Source organism: Mycothermus thermophilus, assembly GCF_041956435.1.
Source record: "Mycothermus thermophilus strain CBS 625.91 unplaced genomic scaffold VTJ04scaffold_5, whole genome shotgun sequence".
In the NCBI taxonomy this organism is placed as follows: domain Eukaryota; kingdom Fungi; phylum Ascomycota; class Sordariomycetes; order Sordariales; family Chaetomiaceae; genus Mycothermus; species Mycothermus thermophilus.
The window spans coordinates 175,542-199,978 of NW_027191431.1; the positions used below are offsets into that span (position 1 = coordinate 175,542).

The following is a 24,437-nucleotide window of genomic DNA, read 5'->3' on the forward strand; positions in this document are numbered from 1 at the left end:
GGAAGAAAGGAACAAAAAATGGACTCAAGGACGGGAGCGGTGGGATATGTTTGAGATTTTTTGTGGGGGGTGGGAGGGAGGGAGCGTCTCCCGCATTTTCTCCATGGAGGGGCAATCGGAGCAGCAGCCAGAAAAAAAATCCAAGAAAATCCAGGACCCCGCAGTTCCGTCGCCGTCACCGGACCGGACCCGGGAAAGGACTGGTCCGACCTACAGGTACCCTGGGACCCGACCCTGAACCCTGGATTTCCGGAGGACGCGGGCATGCATGGGACAGGAAATAATTACCACACTTGGACGGAGCACAGCGAGGCCAGGAAAGAGACAAAGGAAAGCGGCCCTGCAAACAATTCGAGGTGACAGACATCGTGCGACAAGTCTTGTCTGTTTGACATTGCAGGCCAGGGATATATAAGTAAGCAACTACTCCGTAGTACATTAAAAACATTAAAAGATTCTACACTCGGGCCATATTTCATTCTGATAGCTAAGGTATTAGGATATCTGTTCAGTTGGCTGTTTCAATCCATGTCATTTGCAACATTTTGTGTTGGATGGATTTGCGTTGGAGAAACTGTGTTGGTTGAAATTTGATGTCAGAGCTGCATCTGAGAGATCTCGCTGGCGGCAAAAGACCTAGACGCGGCCTGGACCATGGCAAGGGAGGCTCGTGTCACGTGCGATCACCCGCAGTCTCGCAGTGCCTGGCGCGGTGGCCCACTTCTTTCCCAAAGCAGCACTAGCGCGACAGATTGGGTGGACCCCCTTCCCTCTGCTGTCTGGCGTTTTGCGTTTGCTGCTGCGCTGAGGTGCGTTCCAGGTTGCGACCAACTCTCGTCTCTGTCTTGTGTCTTGTCTCGCTGTGGCAATCAAAGCTGGAGCCTTTCGACATCTCCCCCCGTCTCTCTGCATCTAGTTCGCGCAGCACGCCGACAAGCTTGGAGGATGCCCATCGAATGCCGCATCCCAGCTTGACCACCGACTACCAACCTACTCCGTAATTCGATACATTCCTCCTCCCCGTCCCAATCCATTGTCTTCATCAATCCTCCCTTTTGGCCCAGCCTGCTGCTCCACTCCCTCCTTGTCCAACCCAGAGGAACAAAACTTTTTGGCCTGGTCCGGGGCCAGGGCGACGCAGCATCCAGCCAACCTTGACCCGTCCTGAACTTTGACGTTATCCATCACCGGTCCCGACCCCCCTTCGCGCAGCCCGTCAACCTACCAACGCGAAGCGCGCGACGGGTCCCAGCAAAAAAAAAATAAAAAATCCAAGCTGCACCACTTGAACCCCCCCCGAATCCACGACCACGGCGACGACAAACCACGACTAAGTAACGAACGACAACGACACCACCGTTACGCACGACAATCTATCTATCCCCATCCCAAATCTTCTCCCTCCCCACCGCGCGCGCCCGCCATGGCGTCGCCCGCCGTCATGGCTCACGTCAACGGCGTCGCTGCACCACCGTCGCGTCCCGCTTCGCCTGCTTCTGTCAATTCCACCTCCACCAAGCGCAAGCGAGATGCTACTGACGACAGCGACACGCTCCTTCCCGACGCTCCTTCCTCCCCGAAGCCGCTCGTGAACGGCGTGCATCCATCCCCGGACTCCAAATCGCTCGTCGCCGACTTTGTCCGCGTTTTAGAGAGGTATGCTGCTGCGCCGTTTTCCTCCTTAACTTCCCTTCATCGCTTCTCCTGTCATCCCAGATGTACTAACTCTGGCACTCCAGCCATGACACGAATGAGCCATCCATTCTCCGCCGCCGGCTTCTCGAACCTCCCTCCGAGGGCGAGCCCTCCTCGAAGCGCGCAAAATCCGAAGATCCCGGCAGCAAACCCGTGTCCATTGCCGACAAGGTGTCACAGGGCCTTTACGACAGCCTCGATGACTTGATGTCCGATATCCTCCGGGCAACGGATGCGCAGGTGAAGGAACTTGAGGCTGTTAGCGCGTCGTCCAATGCAGGCTTGATCTCTAAGACCATCGCCTTCCGGAACACGGCTCTGGACTTCTTCCGACGCGAGACGGCGTATCCCAACGTCCCGCGTCCCGCGTCTCGAAACGCCCTGTCTTCATCAGGTTCCGAGCGTTATGTGCTGACAACAGTGGGCGCCGCCCCAACTGTGCGACCTCTCTTTACGAGCCTACAGAAAGACCCTGGCAAGGACATCACAGATGCGCCGCTGCCCAAGGGCGTCACGCTCAGCAAGATCCCGTCCGAAGCCCCCGTCTCGACCGAAAGGAGCGGCCGCGTTCCCACCTTGGGAGAGCTCTTCCCGTCCCCGCGAAACCTGCCACCGCTTCAGCCACCGAAAGCGCCGCGAACGACCACCAAGAGCAACGTGCTAACCTTCTACCACCCCGAGCTCACCGACAAGTCGACATACCGCCAAGGCACCTACTTCACTTCGGAGGTCTCGACGGGCCACTGGCTGGATTACAGCCATGCCACCCCGACGATCCACCCCAAGGCAAAGCAACGCGAACGTGCCCAGAGTCTGGCAGGCGTCAAGCCGTCATCGACTGAGCTCGAGATGGCCGAGCTCGAGACACTCTTCCGCGGCGCCTTCTCTAGTTTCGCCCCGTGCAAGGATGACACCGGCGCCATCGTGCCGTCCGGGCAGGTCAGCCGCCTGTGGTGGCAGCGCGTCGGCTGCCGGGCCTTCAATAAGTTGGTTGAGGCGGAGGAAGCCGAGGACGAGGCTGCCGAGATGTCCGCCGATGCGGCCCCGACCATGGAGGTTGACGAGGAGCAAATCAAGGAGGTCATCGACAACTGGGACCCAAGCCTGGTGGATCCGGAGCTGGTGCTCCCCAAGAAGTCGGAGAAGTCGGAACACGAGAAGGAGGTGGACGATCTTCTCGAGGAGGTTTCAGACCTCATCGAGACGCTCGCATCGTACCAGCGGAACCGCAACCTCACGTTACCCACGAGCCAGGACCGTTACTCGGCCGACCCTGTCAACGGCGACATGTTGCGCAACGGCAACCTCGCTCACCAGCCAACCGAGGAAGAGATGCAGACGTACGAGGCCCTCAAGGCGCAGTTGGCACTCATCATCCAAAACCTGCCGCCGTATGCCGTGGCCCGCCTCAACTCGGACCGCCTTGCCGATCTCGCCGTCAGCACCAAGATCGAGATCCGCTCCGACGAGTACCGCGGTGTCATGGAGGAGGACGAGCCCGCCCGCCTCGCCCGGATGGCCGCCCAGGCCGCTGCGGCCAACACTCAGCGCCAGGCCCACCGCGCACCGGCACCGAGCCCGTACGTCAACCAGCAATACCAGCAATTCACTCCGTCGGCCCGGCCCGTCGGTCCTGCCCAGCACTTCCCTCAGACCCCCTCGCGTCCGCAAGGCAACATGTATGCGCGCGCGCCGGCGAGCGTTCCCATGCCGCAAGCTCACCACCAGCCTGTACAACCGCGGCCGGTCCAAGGGACGCAGTTCCGGCAGATGTACACGCCACAGGTGCCGAAAGGCCAAGTTCCGTACGGCCACCCGAACATGCCGCCGGCCCAGTACTCCCCGGCTCCACCGCAGGCGCGCATGCAGCCCAATTACAACGTTGTCCAGCCCGGCACTCCCACTCATCACCGGTTTGCCCCAGGCTACGCGCCTGGCTACCCACAACACCAACAGATTCAGCCACATTCGGGCCACGGCCAACCGTCACCGATGCCGCAGCATCCCCCGCACCCGCCTCCCATGGGGCACCCGCAGCCTCCCTACGCGCCGTATCCGAACGGCGCTCCAATGTCGCGAACCATGTCGCCCCAGGTCCCGCAAGCGCATCCTTACGTTCCGTCGCCAGGTCCGCCGCAAGGACCGCCCCAGCAGCCCATGGCCCGCCCGCCTCCAGGTTACGGCGCACCAGGACCAGGCATGCCGCCAAATGCCGTACCGCGACAACCCTACGTCGCATCCCCCGGTCCAGGCATGGTCATGCAGCCCGGCGCACCGCCCGTCAGTGCTCCACCACCGCGAGGTCCAGGGACTCCCAACCTGACGGGCTACGCAACCGTCATGCCCGAGATGCAGCAACGGCAGGTGATGGAACAGGCACAAGCGCAAGCAGCGGCAGCCGCCCAGCAGCAACAGCAGCAGCAACAACAGCAACAAGGGGCGATGAAGCCCGTCGTCGGCCTCGCGGGGATCGGATTGGCAGGGCACATGGACGTGCACAAAGTGGCGGCGGCGAAGATGCAGCAACAGCAGCAGCAGGCGTTGCAGCAGCAGTTACAGGCTCAGCAACAAGCGCAGCAGCAACATATGGGGAATCACATGGGTGGACAAGGACAGAGGATTGCGCCGGCCGTGAATGGCGCGGTGAACAGCCCTCGGCCGATCCAGGCGGCGCCGGCGCCGTCACCGTCGCCCGTGCCTGTGCCGGTTCCGGTGGCGCAACCCCCGGGGCAGACGCCACAGGCTGTTGGGGGGCAGGGAGGGCAATGAGTCTTGGGGCGTAAGGGGATGATTAGGTGATTAGGCATCTAGTTGGGTTAAAGATGGGTGGGTGTAAGGATAGATGAAGGGTTTGTTTGTTTGGGGGTATGGTGCACTGTCAATGGAAGGGGTACGTAGTTGGAGAGAGAGAGAAGTTAGGAAGAAGTAGGAGTAAAGGAAGCAAGGCGGAAAGAAGACCAAAGAAGGGCGGATGGATGATACGAAGAGAAGAAATGTCGTGGCACGACGGCAATGTAACTTTTTCTGTTCTTCTTTCTTTCTTTTTCTGTTTTTGTTTGTCATTTTTTCTTCCTCTCTGGTTTTTCTTTTCTTTCAAACTTGTCGACTAGGTGCGGGATGGATGGATGAATTGGTCGTATGGATGGAACGGAAGAGTCAGGTCGTTGTGCGCTTTGTTGAGCTCTACACAAGTACGTAGGACGGGGATGGAACGGGCTGGGGTTAGGTCCAGCCCGATAGTTAGTAGTAGTAGTCTCTTATTTATCCCAGCTAAACGCAGACAAAAAGAAACCGTCGTCATGGACCCGGACAAATGAATCACCCACATAAACTCAACCTAAGCCAAGCAAACCATCATCTTGTCATGAAACCCACCCTAACCATCATCATCATCATACCCCATATCTTGGGGCATCAAGCCCTCTATATTGGAAGAATTATCCTCCTCCAACCGTACCATACATAACAACCACCTCACTCGGGCTATATTAATAAATCCCCCCTCCTCTCCCGTACGAACAAACGGGTGAGTCTCACCTCCCAAGCTACTTCTTCTTCTCCCCCACGACATACCCCGCGGCGCCCCTCGCCCTCTCCATCTTGGCCACCGCCGCCGGCATCTCCTTCTTCAACCTGCCCAGCCCTTCCACGGCGGCCTTGAACCTCCCTTCCACCTCGGCCTGCCTTTCCAGCGGTCCCATCCCTTCCAACCCCCTCTTCCCGGCCGCCTCCCCCTCGCGGGAAAGCTTCTGCTCGATCGCCGCCAAGAGCTCGTCGTCGGCTTGCAGGGAGGCGGTGGAGCCGTCGATCCACTTGCGGGAAGTGTTGGCGGGCGCTTTGCGCTTGAGCGCGGCGATGGAGCGGAGGAGGTCTTCTTCCTCCGAGACGAGCTGTTCCACGCGGTCGCGCTTGCGGGGGTCGAAGGGTTCGTATTCGTATTGGACTTGGGGTTCGTCTAGTTGTTGTTGGGGGTGTTTTTGAGAGGAGGAGGAGGAGGTCTGGAAGCCCGGAGGGAGGTACGGGGTGATGTTGGTTACCGGGAGGCCGTTGATGGAGAGGTTGGGCAGGGCGAGGGTGAAGGTTTGGAGGATGTACTGTTGTCGTTGGGTTAGTTTAGCTAGGTAGGACCTAGGTAGGTATGTGGGTGGGTAGGTCGGTAAGTTTGGTTGGGAAGAGAGAAGGAAAAAAAACGTACGTCATTCACCAACTCCTCGATCCGATTCCGCAACTCGTCCTCCTGCCCGTCCAACCCCCCGTCATCCACCGGCGGGAAGGCGGCATTGATGCTGTCGGCGGCGGCGCGGCGGACGTTGTCGATCAGGTATGTCAGGTCCTCGGGGGCTTGGAGCTCGATGCGTCGTTGTGTTTGTCCGTCCATCCTTTCTTTTGTTTTCCCTCTTCTTCCCCTCTAATCTTTTTTTATTGCGCTCCCTGGACAGAATATTTACTGATGTTCAATGGTTGGTCGGGGTGGAGGACTCGGTTGTTAATTTTGATTGACCTTCCCTTGGCCAGGCAGGTTCGAAGCTGTTGAGGACTTTGAAAGTGTCGTCCCGTTGTTGACGTCGTTGTACGGAGTAAGCAGTTAACCTGAACGCGACAAGCAACCGCGATGCGCTGCGATGCGCGATGATGCAGTTGATGGGCCATCAAGTCTTATCGATAGGCGGTAAACAAACCGATAAGCCACAACTGGAAATCCGGGCCCCGCACACCACTTCGTCCAATTCGGGCTTCGGTTTGGAACTTGGTGGGCCGCACCGCGGGATGTGGGGTTCATGTGCCGGCGGGTGGGCCCGTCCATTGCGGCCCGGAGGAGGAGCGGCAGTCATCACGTATCAATGGATCATCGGGCTTCTTCGGAACCAGAATAGGTATGTATCATGACATGGAAGTCACAGACAGGCAAATAATTCCAGTATGAGTCACACCAGCAGATATCTGGATTACAACACTTGTGTCTTATCGAGGAAGAACCCGGAAGTCGGATCGCCTCAATCCTCAGACCCTACCCGCCTCAGTCCGGTAGGTTGCCATCATATGTATAAGTAGTACCTGATGGAGGTCGCTCGCTGACACCCCACCACAAACGAACGGCACCGTGTCACCCGTCCCGCTTACTCATACATATGTACACCTGCTCCATCATCCGTGTGTACTCTGAAGTAGGTCGGTAGTTAACGATAATCCTGCATGTGACTCCTCCCATCAAACGTACAAAGCAAGCTCAAAAAACAAAAAAAACAAGATGCCACACAAGAATCCCCCTCCCCAAGACGCCGAGTCAAACGACAACAAGGTCTAAGTACACATACTCCACCATGAGCTGCCGCCGATCGAGACCGCCCACCGAGTCTGTGCCCCCCAAAGTAACGATAAAGATACGAAAAAAAAAAAAAAACCGAAACCCGCCAACTCCCTAGGATAAAACAGCCCGTGTGCCCATACTGATAAACATGTTCAAACTCCCCTGCTCAAACCCGTCATCAAAGGAAAAAAAGGGGGGCGGTCGACCCAGGAGGCTGCTAGGCGTCGTCCGCGATAGTCGTGAAAAAACAGCGCCAGCCTGGGCCATTGTCCGGCCCGCCAGAAGAAAATGAATGAGAAGAGATGGCTCGGAACCCAGCCCCAAACGCCCGCTTCTCCGTCTTTCCTGCCGTGTCTGGTCGTCCAAAGAAAAGCAGACTCCCAAGACCGAGATGGGGGTAGAAAACTCTGCCCTTGAATCATGTACACGTGTGTATGCCGAAGTCGAGTCGTTTTGCTTGTGTGTGGTCGGCATACCATGGTATTTGCATGGGCGCGTCCGTTTCGTTTGCTTATTGAGGCAGCATCTTCTTGATCTCCTCGTCGGTCAGGAAAATCTCGTGGACGGGGTCGCGGATCTGCTCGATTGGCACGTAGTCGTAGTCGCAGTAGGACGGAACAAAGATCTCAGGATTCCAGACGAAGCCTTGACCCGACGAGAGGTAGGTGACCTGGTGACAGACATGTCGTTAGCGATAAGGAGTTACTCTGGCGGGGGGGGGGGGGGCGGCGTAGCGTCGCTCGTGTTGGTGGTTGAGAACTTACCAGTCGCATGGGCCCCTCGGGATCGTCGCCGATCTTGATGGTGGTGCTCTCTTGGTGGGCGAGTGCCGAGCCTGGGGAGCCGGGTGTCAGTTGCGGGGTGTCCGTAGGTGAAATTATGGTGAGGCAGCGGAGGGGAACCTACTCAGCAGGCTCGGTCGCCTGTTATGCAGCAGCTTCTGCTTCTGGGCAGCCCGCGAGGGCGATTGTGGAGAGCGACCCGGGGAGCTCGGGGAGCTCGAATAAGACGACGACGGCGAGGAACCCGCGTCGGGCTGGGTAGCGCGATGGCGCTGGTCGGGGATGGCGATGGAGGCGGACATGTTGTTCTCCATTCTGCAGGCTTGGGTCCCGACGACTTGTGGTGTGTTTGTTGTGTACGGTGTGTTGTCCGAGGAGGTGTGTGTGAGGTTCTATACTGCTCTTACGTATCCGAGTGGCGGGGGCACAAGATGACTGTTTCGATGGCGGCTACTGCTGCCAAAAGACGTGCAGAGACGCCGAGGGGGACGAAACCATGAAAGGCAGACCGATGGAACGATGCGACAAAGGGGCAGGGAAAGACGAGATGAGACTGGAAAGAAGAGCGGATGCAAAAGGATTCCCTTGGTCCCTTGCGGGGTTCAGGTAGGAGGTTGCAGACTCGAGGAGAGGGAAGAGACGATGAGTGACGAAGTGGACAAGGTCCGGGTGTCGAGTGACTTAAAGATGGGCAGGTGGAGTAATAAGGCCGTGGGAGGCGGATTGGGATGGATGGTGTGAATGGCGGAAGGCAGCCAACGGGCAGACGGTCACAGTGAGGCCGGGCTGGGCTGTATGAGGACAGAGAGGGCAGAAAAGGCAGACTGGCTGTGATTCATACGGTACCTGTACGGTGCAGCACAGTGTCCATCCGCCACCTCATCCATCCTCATCCACGGATCCAGTCAATCAATCAGACAGGTCGACCAGTGAGGCTTGGACAGACAAGGCGGGCAGCCGGCCGTTGAGAGGAGCAGCAGCCAACCACGAGGCGGCCCGATGCCGGGGTGCCCTACTAGGTAGGACATCCATGTGCCATTGAAGTGCCATTTGAGGACCGATGGCTGCCACCCCGCCATCTCTTCATCATGGATGCCGCTTGTCCGGTGCATCTCAACACAAGTTGGAGCGAACCACATGGCATTTGCCCCGCGTAAGGCTTGGGCTTTGGGCCCTTTTGCTGCCAGGGTCGCTTCGTGGCTGCACTCGCGATGCTCGACATCGACAAGAGCCGCAGCAGGAATCGGATTGCTGCTGCAAAAGATTGGGGTTGATGTGCTGAAGATAGTAAGGTAGCGTGATCTAACCGGAGCAAGCAACGCGGGATGGATCTCCAATCGGCGGCGGGTCTTGGCCATCAAGGTGTTGAGGTCCGGGTCGCAGATGATGGATGGGGATGATGGAGACATGCAATGGCACCCCTCATCTCTCACCTGTCGCTCTCAATTAAGACCCAAGAGGAACAGAGAGAGACAAGCCCTGAATACAGTATGCGCTTCGTACCTATGGATTCCCTCTCTCGGGAATCCAGCTCTGTGTCTGCGGCATCCCCGGGCCGGCATCTACGGAGGAGTCGCCGGAGGAGTCGGCGTCATGTCGCACCTCAACTCTGCATCCATGGTGAGGCGAGGCGAGTGACTCCAACAGTATGCGGGGCAAATGGCCATACTGTGGGACTCCAGCCAGGTGGACAGCCACCCGTGGACCGGACGGGAGCCGGGCAGGTGGGTTCCAGGTTGCGGTTTGGGTCCGGACTGACTGGACCCACTGATTGAGGCACAGGCCACGGGACGCCACGGCCTGACGCCTCACCTTGAGCCACTGGAGCCCCTCGCCAAGACCTGAACTGGAAGGTGGGTCCAGCCTCAGGCAGGCTCCAGAGCAGATGACGACTGGCCAACAAGCACAACACCCAAACTGCTGCAACACGCTGGAGGCAAAAGAACATCAACGAAACACCAACCCGTCACACACATTGCTGCCGACCTCGAAATCGACCGCGCCGCCCATTCACCACTACGACACACTACACACAAAGTTTCCTCGAATCCGGCCATCAACCTCGACTGAGAAAGAAAAACCAGCTTGACCAGAGTCGACCATCTCCCAACCTCCTCTCCCTTCTCCCTCAGACTTCAGACAAACCGAGGACCCTCTATCCGTCACAATGGGCGACGTTCTGGTCGACAAAAACAACACGGAAAACCATGCCCCGCCAGCCAAAAAGTCCACGCCCTCAATAATCCCCAGCATTGAGAATTTCGAGGGCACGTCAACAGAAAACGGCGACGAATACGCCACCCTCAAGCGCCTCCAGCGCCAGCTCGAGTACATCCAGCTCCAGGAAGAATACATCAAGGATGAGCAGAGAAGCCTAAAACGGGAGCTCGTCCGCGCCCAAGAAGAGATCAAGCGCATCCAGAGCGTCCCTCTCGTCATCGGCCAGTTCATGGAGGCCATTGACCAAAAGTGAGCAGCACCTCGATGATCATGATAGGGCCCCCCCAATCTGGGCCGGCTTGATATCGACTAACCCTGTCTTCCTCCCTATAGCACCGGCATTGTCCAGTCGAGCACCGGCTCCAACTACGTCGTCCGCATCCTCTCCACCCTCGACCGCGAGCTGCTCAAGCCGTCATCCTCGGTCGCCCTGCACCGCCACTCCAATGCCCTCGTCGACATCCTGCCTCCCGAGGCCGACTCCTCCATCGCCATGCTCACGGCCGAGGAGAAGCCCGACGTGACGTACGCTGACGTCGGCGGCCTGGACATGCAGAAGCAAGAAATCCGCGAGGCCGTCGAGCTGCCCCTCACCCACTTCGACCTGTACAAGCAGATCGGCATCGACCCGCCGCGCGGCGTGCTGCTCTACGGCCCTCCCGGCACGGGCAAGACCATGCTGGTCAAGGCCGTCGCCAACTCCACCACGGCCAACTTCATCCGCGTCGTCGGCTCCGAGTTTGTGCAAAAGTACCTGGGTGAGGGTCCCCGCATGGTGCGCGACGTGTTCCGCATGGCGCGCGAGAACGCCCCGGCCATCATCTTCATCGACGAGATCGACGCCATCGCCACCAAGCGCTTCGACGCCCAGACGGGCGCCGACCGTGAGGTCCAGCGTATCCTGCTCGAGCTGCTCAACCAGATGGACGGCTTCGACCAGACCTCCAACGTCAAGGTCATCATGGCCACCAACCGCGCCGACACGCTCGACCCGGCCCTGCTGCGCCCGGGCCGCCTCGACCGCAAGATCGAGTTCCCCAGCCTGCGCGACCGCCGCGAGCGCCGCCTGATTTTCACCACCATCGCCAGCAAGATGAGCCTGGCCCCCGAGGTCGACCTCGACAGCCTGATTGTGCGCAACGACCCCCTCAGCGGCGCCGTCATTGCCGCCATCATGCAGGAGGCCGGGCTGCGCGCCGTCAGGAAGAACAGGTACCAGATTATTCAGTCGGATTTGGAGGACGCGTACAGCAGCCAGGTCAAGGGCACGAGTGACGAGAACAAGTTTGATTTTTACAAATAGTCGGTGGTTTGGTTGGGCAGAGGTTGTGGGGAGGGAAAAGTTTGTGGGTGGAGGTTCAAAGGAAGTCAGGTCATGCCATGCCATGCCATGCCGGGTTCTATGGAGAGGAGGCTGTGTGTGTGCGGCCATGCCAGCGGAGCCAGGTCAGGGAGGTCTGGAGACCTGGAAGCTGGTGGCATGCTTAGGAGGAAGAGGGGGACCAAGGAAGATGGGTTGGTGGCCGGCGGCGTACCTACCTATCTTGCATTTGCATGCACAAACATCGTGATGTGTGGCGTTGCGTTGTGTTGTGTCTGATAGATAGTTACGAAAAGTAGTTTTGGCTTTGCGAGAATGATGAAAAAGCAGAGCCAAGCTGCGCGGCTGCTGCCCACTTGACCTTGATACGTACTCTTCCGTACACAGAGATCATGCACTGTCTGGCTGACTGACTAACTGGCTGGGTGGCTGCTGCTGCTGCTGCTGCTGCTGCTGCTGCTGCCACTGGTACTGGAGGGTGTTGGTTAATTGATCGTTGGCGTCGATCATTCTGGACCTATGTGTTGAATGAAGTGTTCGTCCCCGGGGTCCTTGAAGAATGAATGTTCGTTCTGCTGATAGGCGGTTGATATTGTTAGTACTTACCTCCGTAAGATACCTATGTTGTCCGGTTGCTTGACTGTTGGCTGGCTCCTTGGGTAGAGTTACTCCTCCTCCTCCTCCTCCTCCTCGTCATCGTCGTCGTCGTCGTCGTCGTCTAGTTACTTCGTCATCGTTTGGCTAGCGACGTTGGACAGGCATCATGCTCGCGAGCGTGCCTGTCAAGAACTGTACATTGAATGTATGGATGTATGTATATACCTACCTGCTTTTCGGGAGGGATGGAGGTGGGTAGGTGCCTATATGTTGTGCGTACCATCATACCATCATGCCATCGTCCTATATATGGTCTCGATGCCATTAAATAACAGATAAGTAGCATTATCATAATCATCATCTGCATCCTGCTTTATCTCTTCTTAAGACAGGGACTGACTACGGGCAAGTATGTACCTTGCTTAACCTGAGGTAGGTACCTAGGGAGGTAGAGAGGTAGGTTCTAGAAGTCCACGACATTCTTGTCTCGTCTCGACTACTCCCCGTGCCTACCTACTTCAAGCCTCGGATGTGATGGACCCGACCCGACCCGACGTGCATCATCATCAGATGCAACAGACGGGACTTTTCATTCACATATATTTCAATAGGTAGGTACAGGACCTCGGGTAGGTCCCTGTTATTGAGAGTGAGGAAGGGAGGAGGGGAGGGAAGACAACTGCCTACCGAGGTACCCGTAGGTATATATGTAGACACATACTTGGTATAGGCGGGAGGGACTTCACTTGGATGTCCTAGACCTCGGCCTGGATCTGTAAGCGGTGGGCGGGTGAGGCTGTGAACTCGGGCGGGTAGGTAGGTGGTCGGCATATATACACATCATGTGCATATATACCTGATGTATCTCCATACCAACCTCGCTGCTTGCTGTACATATATCTGCTCATCGTGAGGAGGCAACTCAGCTCGACCCGGCCCTCTCTCCATCTGACTTTCACAACGCACATACATGACATAGCAGAGCGTACCTAGGTACATATGTCTATAGGTACGCAAGCAATTAGGCAGGAGAGGCAGGCACCCAGCTAGGCAAGGCACGTAGGTCGGCACAAAGTTGGCGATACTTCTAAATAATACAATACAACTACTCGAAACTCAAAGACCGGGGGTATATCCTCCTATCTACTCCGCAGGTATTCTCTTATCTCTCTCTTCCTTTCCTTATCCTCCTCCTTTCCCTTCCCGCCTCTTCCTACGTCCCCCCATCTTCCCCTTCCTCATCATCATCATCATCTTCCCACATGCCTACTTCACCACCTCCCTCCCCTTCCCCCTCCTTCCTCTTCATCTCTCCCCCTCCCACTCAAACCCACTCCCACTCATGGACATGTATCAATCCACCTTGACACCTTGACATGAATAAACCAATAAACAAACCCAGCAAAACACAGAACAAACAAGGGAGAAGGGAAAAAAGCAAATAAAAAAACAACAAGTCCGGTCTAAACCAACCCCATCCCATCCCGTCATCCCATCATCCCATCCCGGCGGCCGTCAAGTCAAATGGTGTCCAGTCCAGAGTACCAGAGTAGTACAGCAGCAAGCAAGCAACAGTACAGTACAATACAAGGAGTAAGACTCGTCCCGTCCGGTCCAGTGAAATCCAGTCCAGGCCGTCGCCGCCGTTCGCCGTCTAAAACCTGATCCTGATCCCCCCTAAGCCCAAGCAAACAAACTAATAAACAAAAAAAAAACAAACAAACCCGGTGGTCGAGAATGCCGCTCAATCAATGAGTCGTTTTGTTGGAATTGGGGAAAAACAAACAAAATAAAAGTCCCGGAAAGGGTGTGTGACATGATGTTGATGGCGATGCCTGTCGGTCTGGCAAGGTTGTTTTCTGTCCTCGGTTTATGTTCGATCTGACAGACGGACAGGCGGGCGTTCATCCCCATCCATCCATCCATCCACCATCCATCAATCCCGCTATCTGGTAGTTGGTTTGTTGGAAGGTTGGTTGGGAGGCTGCTAATTCTTTTTGTGATCGAGGTCGGAATAGGCGCGCGCGGTGTGTTTTCTCCTCGTTGTCCGTTTCGTATGTAGTAGGTTGTAGAGAGACGGTGTGAGGTCGGTGATGACGATGATATGTCGGTGTGAAGCTCTGTCTGATGTCTAATTACCATTACTCGTTCTCGTCGTCTCGGTTGCCGTGCCGCGTTGCGTGGCGTATATGACCAACCGGGTCTGTGTGGGTGAGGAATGTTGGGGGGGTTCTGTTCCGCTCGGGTCGGGTTGGATAGGGTTGGTTTCGTAGTGGTGATGGCGCGCCGTGGCTGCTCATATGGAGTAGGAGTTTTTCCTTTGGTTGTGTTATGTCCCAACCTAGCACCGCCACCATAAACACATCTCAACCCCATATCAAGCCGGACAACCCGCTTCGTGAGTGAGTGTACCGACTCTCGAGTTCCTCCCTCACGACCCAACCACCACCCCAATCTCCAACAACAGCCTCACAAACTTGGCATGCAACTGGATAAAAAAATCCGGCAACCCCACCAGCTCCGGCAGCCCGCGCTGCTTGATGCTGCTGGCGGCGCCCGCGCCGCCAAACCCGCCGCCGAGGCCACCGCCCATGCGCCTCGACAACCCTCCACCAGACGTCAAGAAGCTGCTTGTGCTGGCGTTGCTCGTCCCCGAAGCCAACGGTGCCGGCGGCGGCGGTATCGGCCCTTGTTGAGCATGTCCATGATGCCCAAACCCACCATGCTCGGAATGCGAATGGAAACTACTCCCATACCCCGACCCTGGCGGAACGACGGGACTGCTCGCGGCGCTCGAGCCGGATCCTGACCCCGAACCCGAACCACCCTCCGCGCCCTGACCTTGCCCATGATGATTATTATTACCAGTATAATTCCCCTGCCCCCGACCCTGAGCGTGCAGGGGATTCTGCGCAGCCTGCGCCGCCCTCTCCGCCTCCGCCTCGGCCAGCTCCTGGATCCAACCCGCCAGGTCGCGAAACGCCGCCGACAGGAACGTAAACGTCTTGACGGCCGTCGCTTCCGGGTAGGTCGACAGCGCGAGGAAGGCATACACGCGCTTGTGCCCGCGCGCGTGCACGTCGGGCACGCGGAAGATGTAGGCGGTCGTGTAGCCGACTTTTTTGTCGCCAAAAAAGATGGACCCGCCCGAGGCGGCGGCGCCGATGCTGTGCGTCGTGACAAAGGAGCCGCCGCTGGCCGGGGAGCCGGGGACGGTGTTGCTGGGCGTCGTGACAAAGGAGCCGCCGCTGGCCGGGGAGCCGGGGACGGTGTTGCTGGGCGTCGGGGCGTTGGGGGTCGGGATGGCGCCCGCGATGGCGCCTGGCGCAGCGGCGGGGATGGCGGTGGCGGGGGTGCGCGGGAGGGTTTCGAGGGAGAGGGTGCGCAGGCACGAGGCGCGGACCAGGGAGAAGGAGGCGGGCGCGAGCGGCTCGTGCGTCGAGGTGTAGTAGATGTAATGCATGTGCGAGTTTGCGTTGGCGGCGCTGCTGGTAGTCGAGCTGGCGCCGCTGGAGCGGGAGGTGACCGAGACGGCGGTGCCGGTGCGCCGGTGGGACGGCCGGGAGGCGGCGGTGGGGCGTCCGGTGGACTCGTCATCGGAAGGCGCCGAGGAAGAGGATTGCGAGAGCGGAGGCGAGGAGGTGGTGTCGATGCCGGTGAAGACGCGGGCGCACGGAGCGCGCGTGCGCAGGATCGGGCCGCGGCTCGGGTCGACGAGGGCGTCGCCGCCGGTACCCTGCCCCTTGGGCAGCGTCAGGGCGCAGTTTTCGCATGGCCCGGCGCGGCGCGTTACATAGTCGTCGTAGGTGCGGCGGAAACCCGAGTCCTGTCGCGATTTCTGGTGCGGTATCCTGGGACTTTGCGGAGGGGTCTCGATGGCCGAGGAGCCAGTTCCGGAAGGGCCGCCGACGTTTGGCGACTGGTGGCTTTGGGAATCCTGCTCCGCCGCAGAACCTGAAGAAGTTTGCGACGCGGCAAGGTCGAGTCGCCGGAGGGCCTCGGTGATGTTCACGGCTTGGGCAGCTTCGCCCGAGGTCGGGGCCCGGGGCCGCGGCTTTTCGTGGGCGGCGCCGGAGCCGTCGGTCGAGGCATCGTCAGAGCATATGCTGCATGGCGCGGGAAAGCCCTCGGTGACCATCAAGGGCGTAGGCCCGTGAAGGTCGCAGTAATGGGCCAAACAAAGCTGGATAGGACAGATCAGCATCGTGGCCGTATGAACGGCTTGCGCAGGCTTGTTGGCAAGGTCGCGCGATTCATGATCGGATGGAAATCGAAAGCAAAAGGAGAGGGAGACCAACAAGGGAGAGAGTGAGGTGATGTAAGCGGGCGAGCGTGTATGTAATGTATGTACAAAGGGCAGGGGGCATCGAACAACGTCACGGGCCGAAGCCCCTGGACCATTCCCGGCAGGTCGATTCCATTGGAGCGGAACCGCAAGCAGCACGTGGGACTGTGAGAATGCGAATGTTTGGAGGCCAGGTCCAGATCTCAAGAGGGCTGGCTTGCTCTCTGTGTACTTTCACAGTACAGTATGTATGTACAATGCCGGCATCAGCTGCGCCGCGTGTGTGGGGGTTGCACGACAGCGCAGCCTCGCGTAGTTCGGGGACGATGGCCCGTCTTGATGGTCCAAGACCAGGGGAAAAAAACAGGGAGGCGGTGAGGAGGATGGGTTACATTGGATAGGTGAACAAGGGCTGTTGCTGGTTGGGCTGCTTCTCCCTAGCTTGGCCCTGTGTGGTGGCATGAAGGAGGGGGAGGGGGAGGGGAAGGGGGAGGGGAAGGGGGAGGGGCGTGTCGATGGACGGGAGGGAGCGAGGGAAGGGAGGGGGGGTTTGGCCGGGAATGGAATCTGACAGGACAGACAAACTTACAATCGACGTCATGATCCGGCCTTGACCTTATCGATTCGTCATTGTCCTTGGGGATCTGGTGAGCCGCAAAAATGGGGAGATGTCGGGTCGCGCAGGCCAATGGTCGAGTGCCGAATGGTTCGAGGAAACCAACACAAAACAGGCTGGCGCAAACGACGGGAGCAAGCCAAGTTGCTAGTCGCAGACCGGTCGCCAGGGCTGTAACTCTGACACGCGTCGGGCGCACGGGAATGGGAAGGGAGTAAGCCGTTTCGGACAGTCGGCGAGATGAGAGTGGTGTGCAGTATAGTACAGTCCTGTGCTTGCTCGGCTGGGTTGCGCAGGATTCCGAGACAGCACAGCGAGTGCAAGGCAAACGGACGAGATGATGCTCGATGGGGGGAAACAGAGCCGAGGCGTATGCGCACCGCTGGCTCTGTGCCTCGGCCGAAACTCTCACAACCTGAGACGGATGAGAGAGACGAAATCAGGGGCGTAAAGAGCGTTGAGGTGGGTGGTGTTGGTGCATGTGGCAGGAGAATGCGATGAGCCAAGTCGAACCTGGACAACGCCACCCAAGAGTCCTTTGCTTCCTTGCTTCCAAGAGCCTGCCGATCGCTGGAGAGGAGAAGCCTGTGCTGGAGTGGGAGGCAAATGGAAAGTGCCGGGACAGAGATGGGACGAGTCCGAGTCGTCACGTCAAGCTCGGGACGACGCCATATTGCAGTCCATGGTAGCGGTCTTGGGGGTATGCAGGCCAGGCGGGTTCAAGCGACGATGAATCGATGGCCGAGGAGGAGAGAGGATGGGACGACCCAAGGTTGGTCGGTGGCGGTCTTGTCGTCTTGGTAAATCCGTGGACCGAGATTTCGCGACAGCAAACCGACGGGAGTATGAAGCGCCGTGCAGCCAAGCAGAGGGTGGCTTGCGGAATATGTGTCGAGGGTTCGGGAGAAAAGTAGACAAATAGGGGAGAAAAAAGTGCTGCTGATACTGGACCCCCTATATTGCTGGTCTAGCTACCACCTACACTCTCCGTTTGTTTGTGGGTGCTGTCGGCTAAGGTACGGTATGTCTGGACCGAGCGAGACTGACTGGCCGACTGCAACACCCACTCACCTCAGGGCCGGTGGAGGTCGGTAGTATCAGGATATGCACATACAGTACGCAGGACGCAGGAGTGGAGTTGGTAGCATGGAGTACACAGTCATGTAGTAGGCGGGTAGGTAGTGTATTAGTAGGTAGGTAGCCGCGGCAGGGCTGAGATGGCCGTCCCCCTTTAAGAATGCTTCCAGAATGCAAGCCAGAAGGACGCGGCACGACCCAAGACAGCGACCAGACAGGAACAAGAGTTGCAACCAGGGCCGGTGCATTGCCAAATCTGGACCTGGGCCGGGCCATCCGACTGTGCTCCGGTTGAGAAACGGTCGAGGTGGACCCAGGACAAGGCCAGGACAAGGCCAGGACATGGCCAGGACATGGCGACCAGCGACACAAGCTTCCCGGGGCTTGAGACGGCGCTCCATTTGCGAGATCAGGCCATTTTGGGTTTCCTGGCTGACCGGCCATGACTGAGCGCCGTTACCCTGTCGCCTGAGGTGCCTGTGTCCTGGGACCTCATTTCATATCAGAGTCGATCCGGGAACCGGGATGGTGGGATTGAGACACTCTGTCATATTCGCTTCGGTTGTGTTATACTCTACTGTGGAAAGGTGGTCAGTCAGGTCGAGAGATGTCCAGGGCTCGAGATGGGCCGAATGTGATGTCTTGTGAAGTGAACAGCTCTGAAGAAATGGCCGGGGGTTGATCCCTCGAAAAGCGAAAAAAGTGAAAAAAAAAAGCTTGGCCGACGCACACCCCGCTCGACTTTGTCAAATTCCCATGAGCAGGGGTGCTGCAGCTCGTCATCCATGTCTTGCAGTCTTGCATCCGAATCCAGAAAAGCATCGCATGCGCATTGCCCGGGCTGAGCAGAACGTCATTTCACTTTGCTGTCTGTTGGAATTCGAGTTCCAAGCTGTTGGGGAAGAGAGATCACAACTTGAGGAATTGAAACTGGAAAGGACTTGGAAGCACTACCTGAGGTACCTTACTCCCGTCTGTACTGTACTTTTCAGGTATTGGGCCTGGCCTTTTTTTTCCCCAGAGGTCGGGGCTGGCTCCGCTGAAGTGAAGGAAATGGAGTCCAGGCCCTCGCTCCTCCCCGTTGCGTTCACTTTGCCGGCCCAGGAGTGGATGGATCCGGCCTTGTCCCCACGTGGCCGAGGACCCGCCTTCCCAAACTCCAGGGTCAGGGTCAGGGTCAGGGTCAGTCAGGTTCCTGCCAGGGTTGGAGACGGAACCTTGTTTGGAGAAGTGACGGTGTGCAATCTGGAAATTTGTCCAAAAGAACACAGCCTGGAAGTTGCTCAGGTCACTCTCTCCAAGCTGTCCAGCTCAACACAACTGTTTCATGTCTGTTCCTGCTGTTGCAAACTCAGCAGGACTCCATCTCCCATTTCTCTCACCGTCAAACACCGAGACTGTGCCTACGGTACTTCTACTCCTACTCCCACATCACTCTACATTTGATGAATAATAGCCGCTGCATCCCACGAGCACTCCCACGATCGCTCCCACATCCCGCCGTGCTCGTCTCCACCGCCAGCCCCATCTTCAACTTCATTCCCCCCCTTGTCCGTTTGTCCTGCCCGATGCCCACCCTGTTCCGGCGTACGCCGAGTCCAGTCTCAAACTCATCAAGTCAACGGCATTTCCCATTTTCTTTGCCATTTCCCCGTGACAAGGAACCTCAGACCCGGGCCGCGGCACACACATCCCCTCTGCCATCGCGCATGGCCGAGGGCCGAAGTTAACCCTAAGTAGACTCGACAACTTCATGATAATCTGAAGCTTCTCTTCCTCGGGTAGAAGCCAAAAAAGAAGTACCGTTACGTTGTACACCGTCGCATCCCTCCTGCACTTTGACACCGGCTACGACACCAAAATCGGGTGCCGGCCGTCCCAGTCCGAGGTCAAGAAAAGAAAAAAGACACTCATCACCCCCAACCCAGAGCTCCAAAGAGAAAGAGGAAGAAGAAAAAACGAGTCAAGCCTCACATGCAAGCAAGACCATCAACGTCACATCCATGACAGGGTCGCGATCGACACTCGACACTTGCCCACGCGCCGCTGACCGTCCATCCAACCCCTGAAACGTTCAATTTTAGCCAGCTCGGCCCGAACTCTTTTTTTTCTCTCCCTCTCCTCTTTGCTTGCATCCACTACGGAGCTACAGACACAACGACACTAACACACCAAACCACTACCGGCCTCAACGTCCCGTCTTCCCCCATCCCCGGCCTTTTTTCTAGGAGCTGCTGGATGGAGAGCAGTGATCCGTTCCTCCCTAACCTTGTTCAACTTTTTTTTATTAACCCCCCGTAGCAACGCAGCGCAGCGCAGACGGTTAACACAGCCATCCGTGGCGCCGGCCTGCCTAGTAGGTCGCTTCGCTTTCGGAACGCCCGCCTCGTCTCGTCTCGTCTCGCCTCGTTTGCTTTGCGCCTTGCCGACCGGCCCGTCCGGCTGCTCTTTTTCATTTCCATGCACCCGTTCCGCAGTACACTATACATATTGAAGTAGGTACGGAGTACCTATGCATCCATCCGCCTTACCGCCTCCCGCTCTTCCAATTTCCCATCCCCCATGGGGTCTTCTTCCATCCGGGGCCTGATCCGTCGCTTGACCTGGCCCGGCTCGCGGCCTGTCCGGGTTGCCGTTAAGGGTAAATCCTCTCCCGAACTTCCAGGACTGTCCGTAGCGTACTTCCTCTGTGATGTGTGTGTGAAGGGGTTGTTGATGCTCCGGCCCAGGTGCAGGTGGCGGTCTGTGCGGACAAGAACTGTGCGTTCAGTTGATGTTTTCCAGCACACCTAACAACCAAGCAAATCCGGTCTGCTTGATTGACCATGTCTAGGTATGACGGGTTTGTATGTACATATGTATGTTACCTGATTTCTGATTCAACGGTTCTACAAAATACTTTGCCACCTCCTATCCTGCCTGTATGTATGTTGTTCAGCAGGACTACGCAGCACAACCGCCTGTGCAAGTCAAACTTTGACGGCATGCGGATGGAATCATGACATGCTGCTTACTCGATTCCCGTCCGTCCGTCTGACCCGTTGACATGCACGCCACCATCACCATTACATGGAATTACATACAACTGTGCGGTGCATCGCAGCGCATCGCGCATCGCGCATCGCATGTACCGATGTATGTACAGATGTACATTCATACATCGCGAAAAGTTGCCTCCTTTAACCGGACTGTGTGGTTTGATCGCGCCCAAGGACTAATGGACTTGACAGTCGGAAATGGGACGGGTTATTCTTGACATTTAAGGTATGACATACCTACTGAGATAGATACAGAGTATGGCCATGGGTACCTAGGTAAGGTGGCTTATTTCTGTCAAGCAACGAGAGGTACCTCAGGTTTGGCAGCATTTCGTATTCCCTGAGTTATCTAACCCAGCCCAGAACCATTGAAGACACTTTTACCGTCCCCTTCTACCTGTACTACTATGTTGTGCGTGCCAACTATACCTACCTGAGCCACCGAGCCAGTCAAGTGTGCAGGTTGTATGTACGAAGTAGGTAGGTATGTATGTATGTACTGTACAGTACATACATCCGCCTGGCATCCGTCCATGCTGGGGGGAGAACAACCACCCGCCCGGCCATCCGGCAGGCAAAGCTGGGCTGGCTGGACAGGGGGTTTGACTTTATCCGACGAACGAAGGAACAGTTCAGAGACAAGGTTTGACAACTACTGTGTCGTACAGAAGTCAGTCAAAGGTTGCTGGGACACCGGGGTAGGGGTATTATCGGTTTCTGTTGACTCGTTGACTTGTTGACACTGACTAGGGAATTGAGCACGGAGTAAGCAGCCACGTTTCTTTTCTTTTCTTTTCTCTCTCTCTCTCTCTCTCTAGGTTTGTTATGTTGGGCCTATGCAGCGCTGCTTCCAGGCGGCAGTGGCGGACGCCGAAGCGGGCGGACGCTAGTTATTCTCAGACATCAGTCGACATATTTACATTGCGTTTGGGTCTGTCGCCACCACCGCCTCAGCCGTGTGTGGTTTATATATTACGTATCTGGATGTGTCTTCCGTGTTTACTTAACTCCGTAAATATGGGGTTGTTTTATGACGCGTGTGTGGCGCGCATATATGTTGGTTGGATAGACAGATATAATATAGATGCATCGCGGATGTAGGTCAGGTATTTACCTACATACTCGGGTACGTGAGTGGCAGCTAAAGCTGTATGATACGCGCAACGGAGCGCCACTGATCGATCGATCGATCGATGATCATCATGATAATCTGCACCAGGTATTGGTGGTGGTGATTTGAGAGTTCAACACTCAGGGATAAGGCCCTGAACTTCTACCGCACTACCATGGTACTGTGTGTACGTACGTCCATACATCTAGAGGAGACAAGAGATTGGAAAACCTACCCGCTCCCGACGACGATCCATAACCCCAACTGATCGATCATCATCACAGCGGCTCAACGGGCTCGCGCATCCCCGGATCTACATACAACCCCCCTGATGCATAGGAGTCGATCAAAGTGCTACCGACGGAGTGTACCGCGTCCTACCGTTGAATGGTATGGATGGATATCGATAACAGGATCGCCCGAGCCATTGAACCATTGAACCATTGAACCATTGAACCATGGATCTTTGTTGAACGGACACTCATACTACTTCCACGGGACACATCCACTTACCGACGTAAGGTTCCTTACCCATACACACTTCCACCTAATCCGGAATCAGTCTTCAGTCGTGTTTCCTAAATCGTCAACTTTGGACTCTTTTCGGGGAAAGGGGGTTGATACCACCGATGACGCTGGTCTGGATGGCAGCGGTCGGGAGAACGTAACTTACTCCGAAGGCGCGGAAGCTGTTGACACCGAGTCTCAATCTGGTTGCTCTGCCCTCGTAACGACTCAACGAACTGCGTCTATCTTGATCGACTGTTTACTTCTGCTGCGTAGAGTCCCCGTCTCCAAGTTTACCTGACCATCGGAGTTCGTATCTCGATTAAATCTGTCTTCTCGTTTTCCCAGCTTCCAGCGATCACTCGATCGATCACACCACCCCATGTTGTACATACATTACATACATACATCAAACCCATCTTACCTCAAGTATCTAGGTAATCAACCACATACACCCCGAGACGGAAACTTGGAACGTTGCCACCGATCTCGTGCATGCATTGGTAGGTACCTATGTGTACCCGATCACACGCACTAGTTGAGTGAGCTTCCGCCGTCCATCACATCCGATCCCATCCACCCCTTTCACAAACAACCCCCCTCCCCCTTGCCAAACCTCCGTCGGAGAGAAGAAAGGAGAAGATCAATAGAAAGGTATCGACGTAATTCTCAGCCAACCCAACACCCCCTACCCGGATGCTCGGTGTGCAGCGTAGAGCATCCCCCCGGTGAAAAAAACCCCATCCGAAATATCGCCGCCGCAACGACCGCCATGCCATCCGATCCTCCAGGGCTGTTTGACCGGGACTAGCTAGAACTGCGTGTGGTGCAGTATCCGATGGAAGAGGAGGTGGCGGGGGGCAGGGGGGTGTACCACACCGAAATTATACCCTCAAGCTCTCAAGCTCCGAATCCTTCAATCCCTCGATCAAACCAACATCAGGGTACCGAACCCAACATACCTTACCTAAGGTAGGTACTCATTCTATATCCACCTTTTGTCCTTCTGTTTTCTTGTTCTTTTATTGTTCCTTTGGTTCTTGTCAATCAGGTTTGGTTGGCGTTGAGCGAATCCTGAGATATACGGTGACTCGGTGGCTGTCTACCTACCTACGCCAGGTACTGTACCTTACCTACCATTGCCTACCAAATGTTCGCTGGTAACCTTGAATAGCAATAAAAAGTGGTTCCGGGCTGGAGAGTAAACCCCTGATTTGTTTGTTTTCGTAGGGATTCGATGAAAATACGGCACTACGGTAAGAAATCCGGGCGGGTGGTTGCTGTCCCTGAAGCATCATAGCCATCCTGATTCTCCTAGTCATCTCCTCTGTATCTGTCTGTCTATCTGCCTATCTCTCTGTTCGTTTGTTGTTTGTCTGTTTGCCTGTCTGTCCCTGATTCTGACTATCCACCTCATGCCTTTGCCTCTGTCTCTGCCTCAGCAGTCTTCCAACTCTCCTCCGAGTTAGCCCTCCCTTCTCTCGAGGTAAATACAGTCTTGCAGCATCAACAGCGTACCCAATCACTTTCTTGGTAGGTTGTGCTTACCTTGACTACCTTGACTATCGGCGCTCCAAACCGTCTACATTACCTTCTTCTTCCCGACCTACCTACCTTACCTGCCTACCTAGGTACCTAACTTTCCATCCATCTTTCTATCCATCTTGTTTGCAAGGTCTAGGAGTAGACCTAAGTACCTACCTGAGGTAGGAGGGAGGTGGGGGGGAGGAAGAACCGTCAACACTCGCTCGTAGTATCTTAGCTAGTAGTATTAGGTGTCAACCAACACATCTGTCCGACGAAGTGCGGCTCTTTTCTTCCAAACCTGCAAATAAGCAGTTACCTAGGTAGCAGAAGTTGCAGTAAGACAATAATAACAA

The 24,437-nt window shown here is 56.5% G+C and overlaps 8 protein-coding genes across 8 annotated transcripts; 3 read left to right on the forward strand and 5 right to left on the reverse strand.

Moving 5' to 3' along the window:
* Positions 1-1,423: 1,423 nt before the first annotated feature.
* On the forward strand, positions 1,424-4,464 carry VTJ04DRAFT_7106 (uncharacterized protein; the record flags this gene model as incomplete). Its single annotated transcript, XM_069365397.1, has 2 exons — positions 1,424-1,656; positions 1,740-4,464. The coding sequence occupies 2 exons, from the start codon at positions 1,424-1,426 to the stop codon at positions 4,462-4,464; spliced, it is 2,958 nt and encodes a 985-aa protein (XP_069216435.1).
* A 290-nt stretch (positions 4,465-4,754) lies between these two features.
* VTJ04DRAFT_7107 (uncharacterized protein) lies at positions 4,755-6,073 on the reverse strand (the record flags this gene model as incomplete). Its single annotated transcript, XM_069365398.1, has 3 exons — positions 4,755-4,911; positions 5,269-5,789; positions 5,891-6,073. The coding sequence occupies 3 exons, from the start codon at positions 6,071-6,073 to the stop codon at positions 4,755-4,757; spliced, it is 861 nt and encodes a 286-aa protein (XP_069216436.1).
* Positions 6,074-7,514: 1,441 nt separating this feature from the next.
* Positions 7,515-8,099, reverse strand: VTJ04DRAFT_7108 (uncharacterized protein; the record flags this gene model as incomplete). The annotated part of the gene is made up of 3 exons (XM_069365399.1): positions 7,515-7,673; positions 7,768-7,838; positions 7,910-8,099. The coding sequence occupies 3 exons, from the start codon at positions 8,097-8,099 to the stop codon at positions 7,515-7,517; spliced, it is 420 nt and encodes a 139-aa protein (XP_069216437.1).
* Positions 8,100-9,444: 1,345 nt separating this feature from the next.
* On the forward strand, positions 9,445-9,874 carry VTJ04DRAFT_7109 (uncharacterized protein; the record flags this gene model as incomplete). Its single annotated transcript, XM_069365400.1, has 2 exons — positions 9,445-9,509; positions 9,649-9,874. The coding sequence occupies 2 exons, from the start codon at positions 9,445-9,447 to the stop codon at positions 9,872-9,874; spliced, it is 291 nt and encodes a 96-aa protein (XP_069216438.1).
* A 78-nt stretch (positions 9,875-9,952) lies between these two features.
* VTJ04DRAFT_7110 (uncharacterized protein) lies at positions 9,953-11,308 on the forward strand (the record flags this gene model as incomplete). The annotated part of the gene is made up of 2 exons (XM_069365402.1): positions 9,953-10,254; positions 10,339-11,308. 2 exons carry the CDS (start codon positions 9,953-9,955, stop codon positions 11,306-11,308), a joined length of 1,272 nt encoding a protein of 423 aa, XP_069216439.1.
* Positions 11,309-13,418: 2,110 nt separating this feature from the next.
* Positions 13,419-14,299, reverse strand: VTJ04DRAFT_7111 (uncharacterized protein; the record flags this gene model as incomplete). The annotated part of the gene is made up of 2 exons (XM_069365403.1): positions 13,419-13,577; positions 13,640-14,299. The coding sequence occupies 2 exons, from the start codon at positions 14,297-14,299 to the stop codon at positions 13,419-13,421; spliced, it is 819 nt and encodes a 272-aa protein (XP_069216440.1).
* A 55-nt stretch (positions 14,300-14,354) lies between these two features.
* On the reverse strand, positions 14,355-16,127 carry VTJ04DRAFT_7112 (uncharacterized protein; the record flags this gene model as incomplete). Its single annotated transcript, XM_069365404.1, has 1 exon — positions 14,355-16,127. The coding sequence occupies one exon, from the start codon at positions 16,125-16,127 to the stop codon at positions 14,355-14,357; it is 1,773 nt and encodes a 590-aa protein (XP_069216441.1).
* Positions 16,128-16,835: 708 nt separating this feature from the next.
* On the reverse strand, positions 16,836-17,508 carry VTJ04DRAFT_7113 (uncharacterized protein; the record flags this gene model as incomplete). The annotated part of the gene is made up of 2 exons (XM_069365405.1): positions 16,836-17,409; positions 17,489-17,508. 2 exons carry the CDS (start codon positions 17,506-17,508, stop codon positions 16,836-16,838), a joined length of 594 nt encoding a protein of 197 aa, XP_069216442.1.
* Between the last annotated feature and the right edge of the window lie 6,929 nt (positions 17,509-24,437).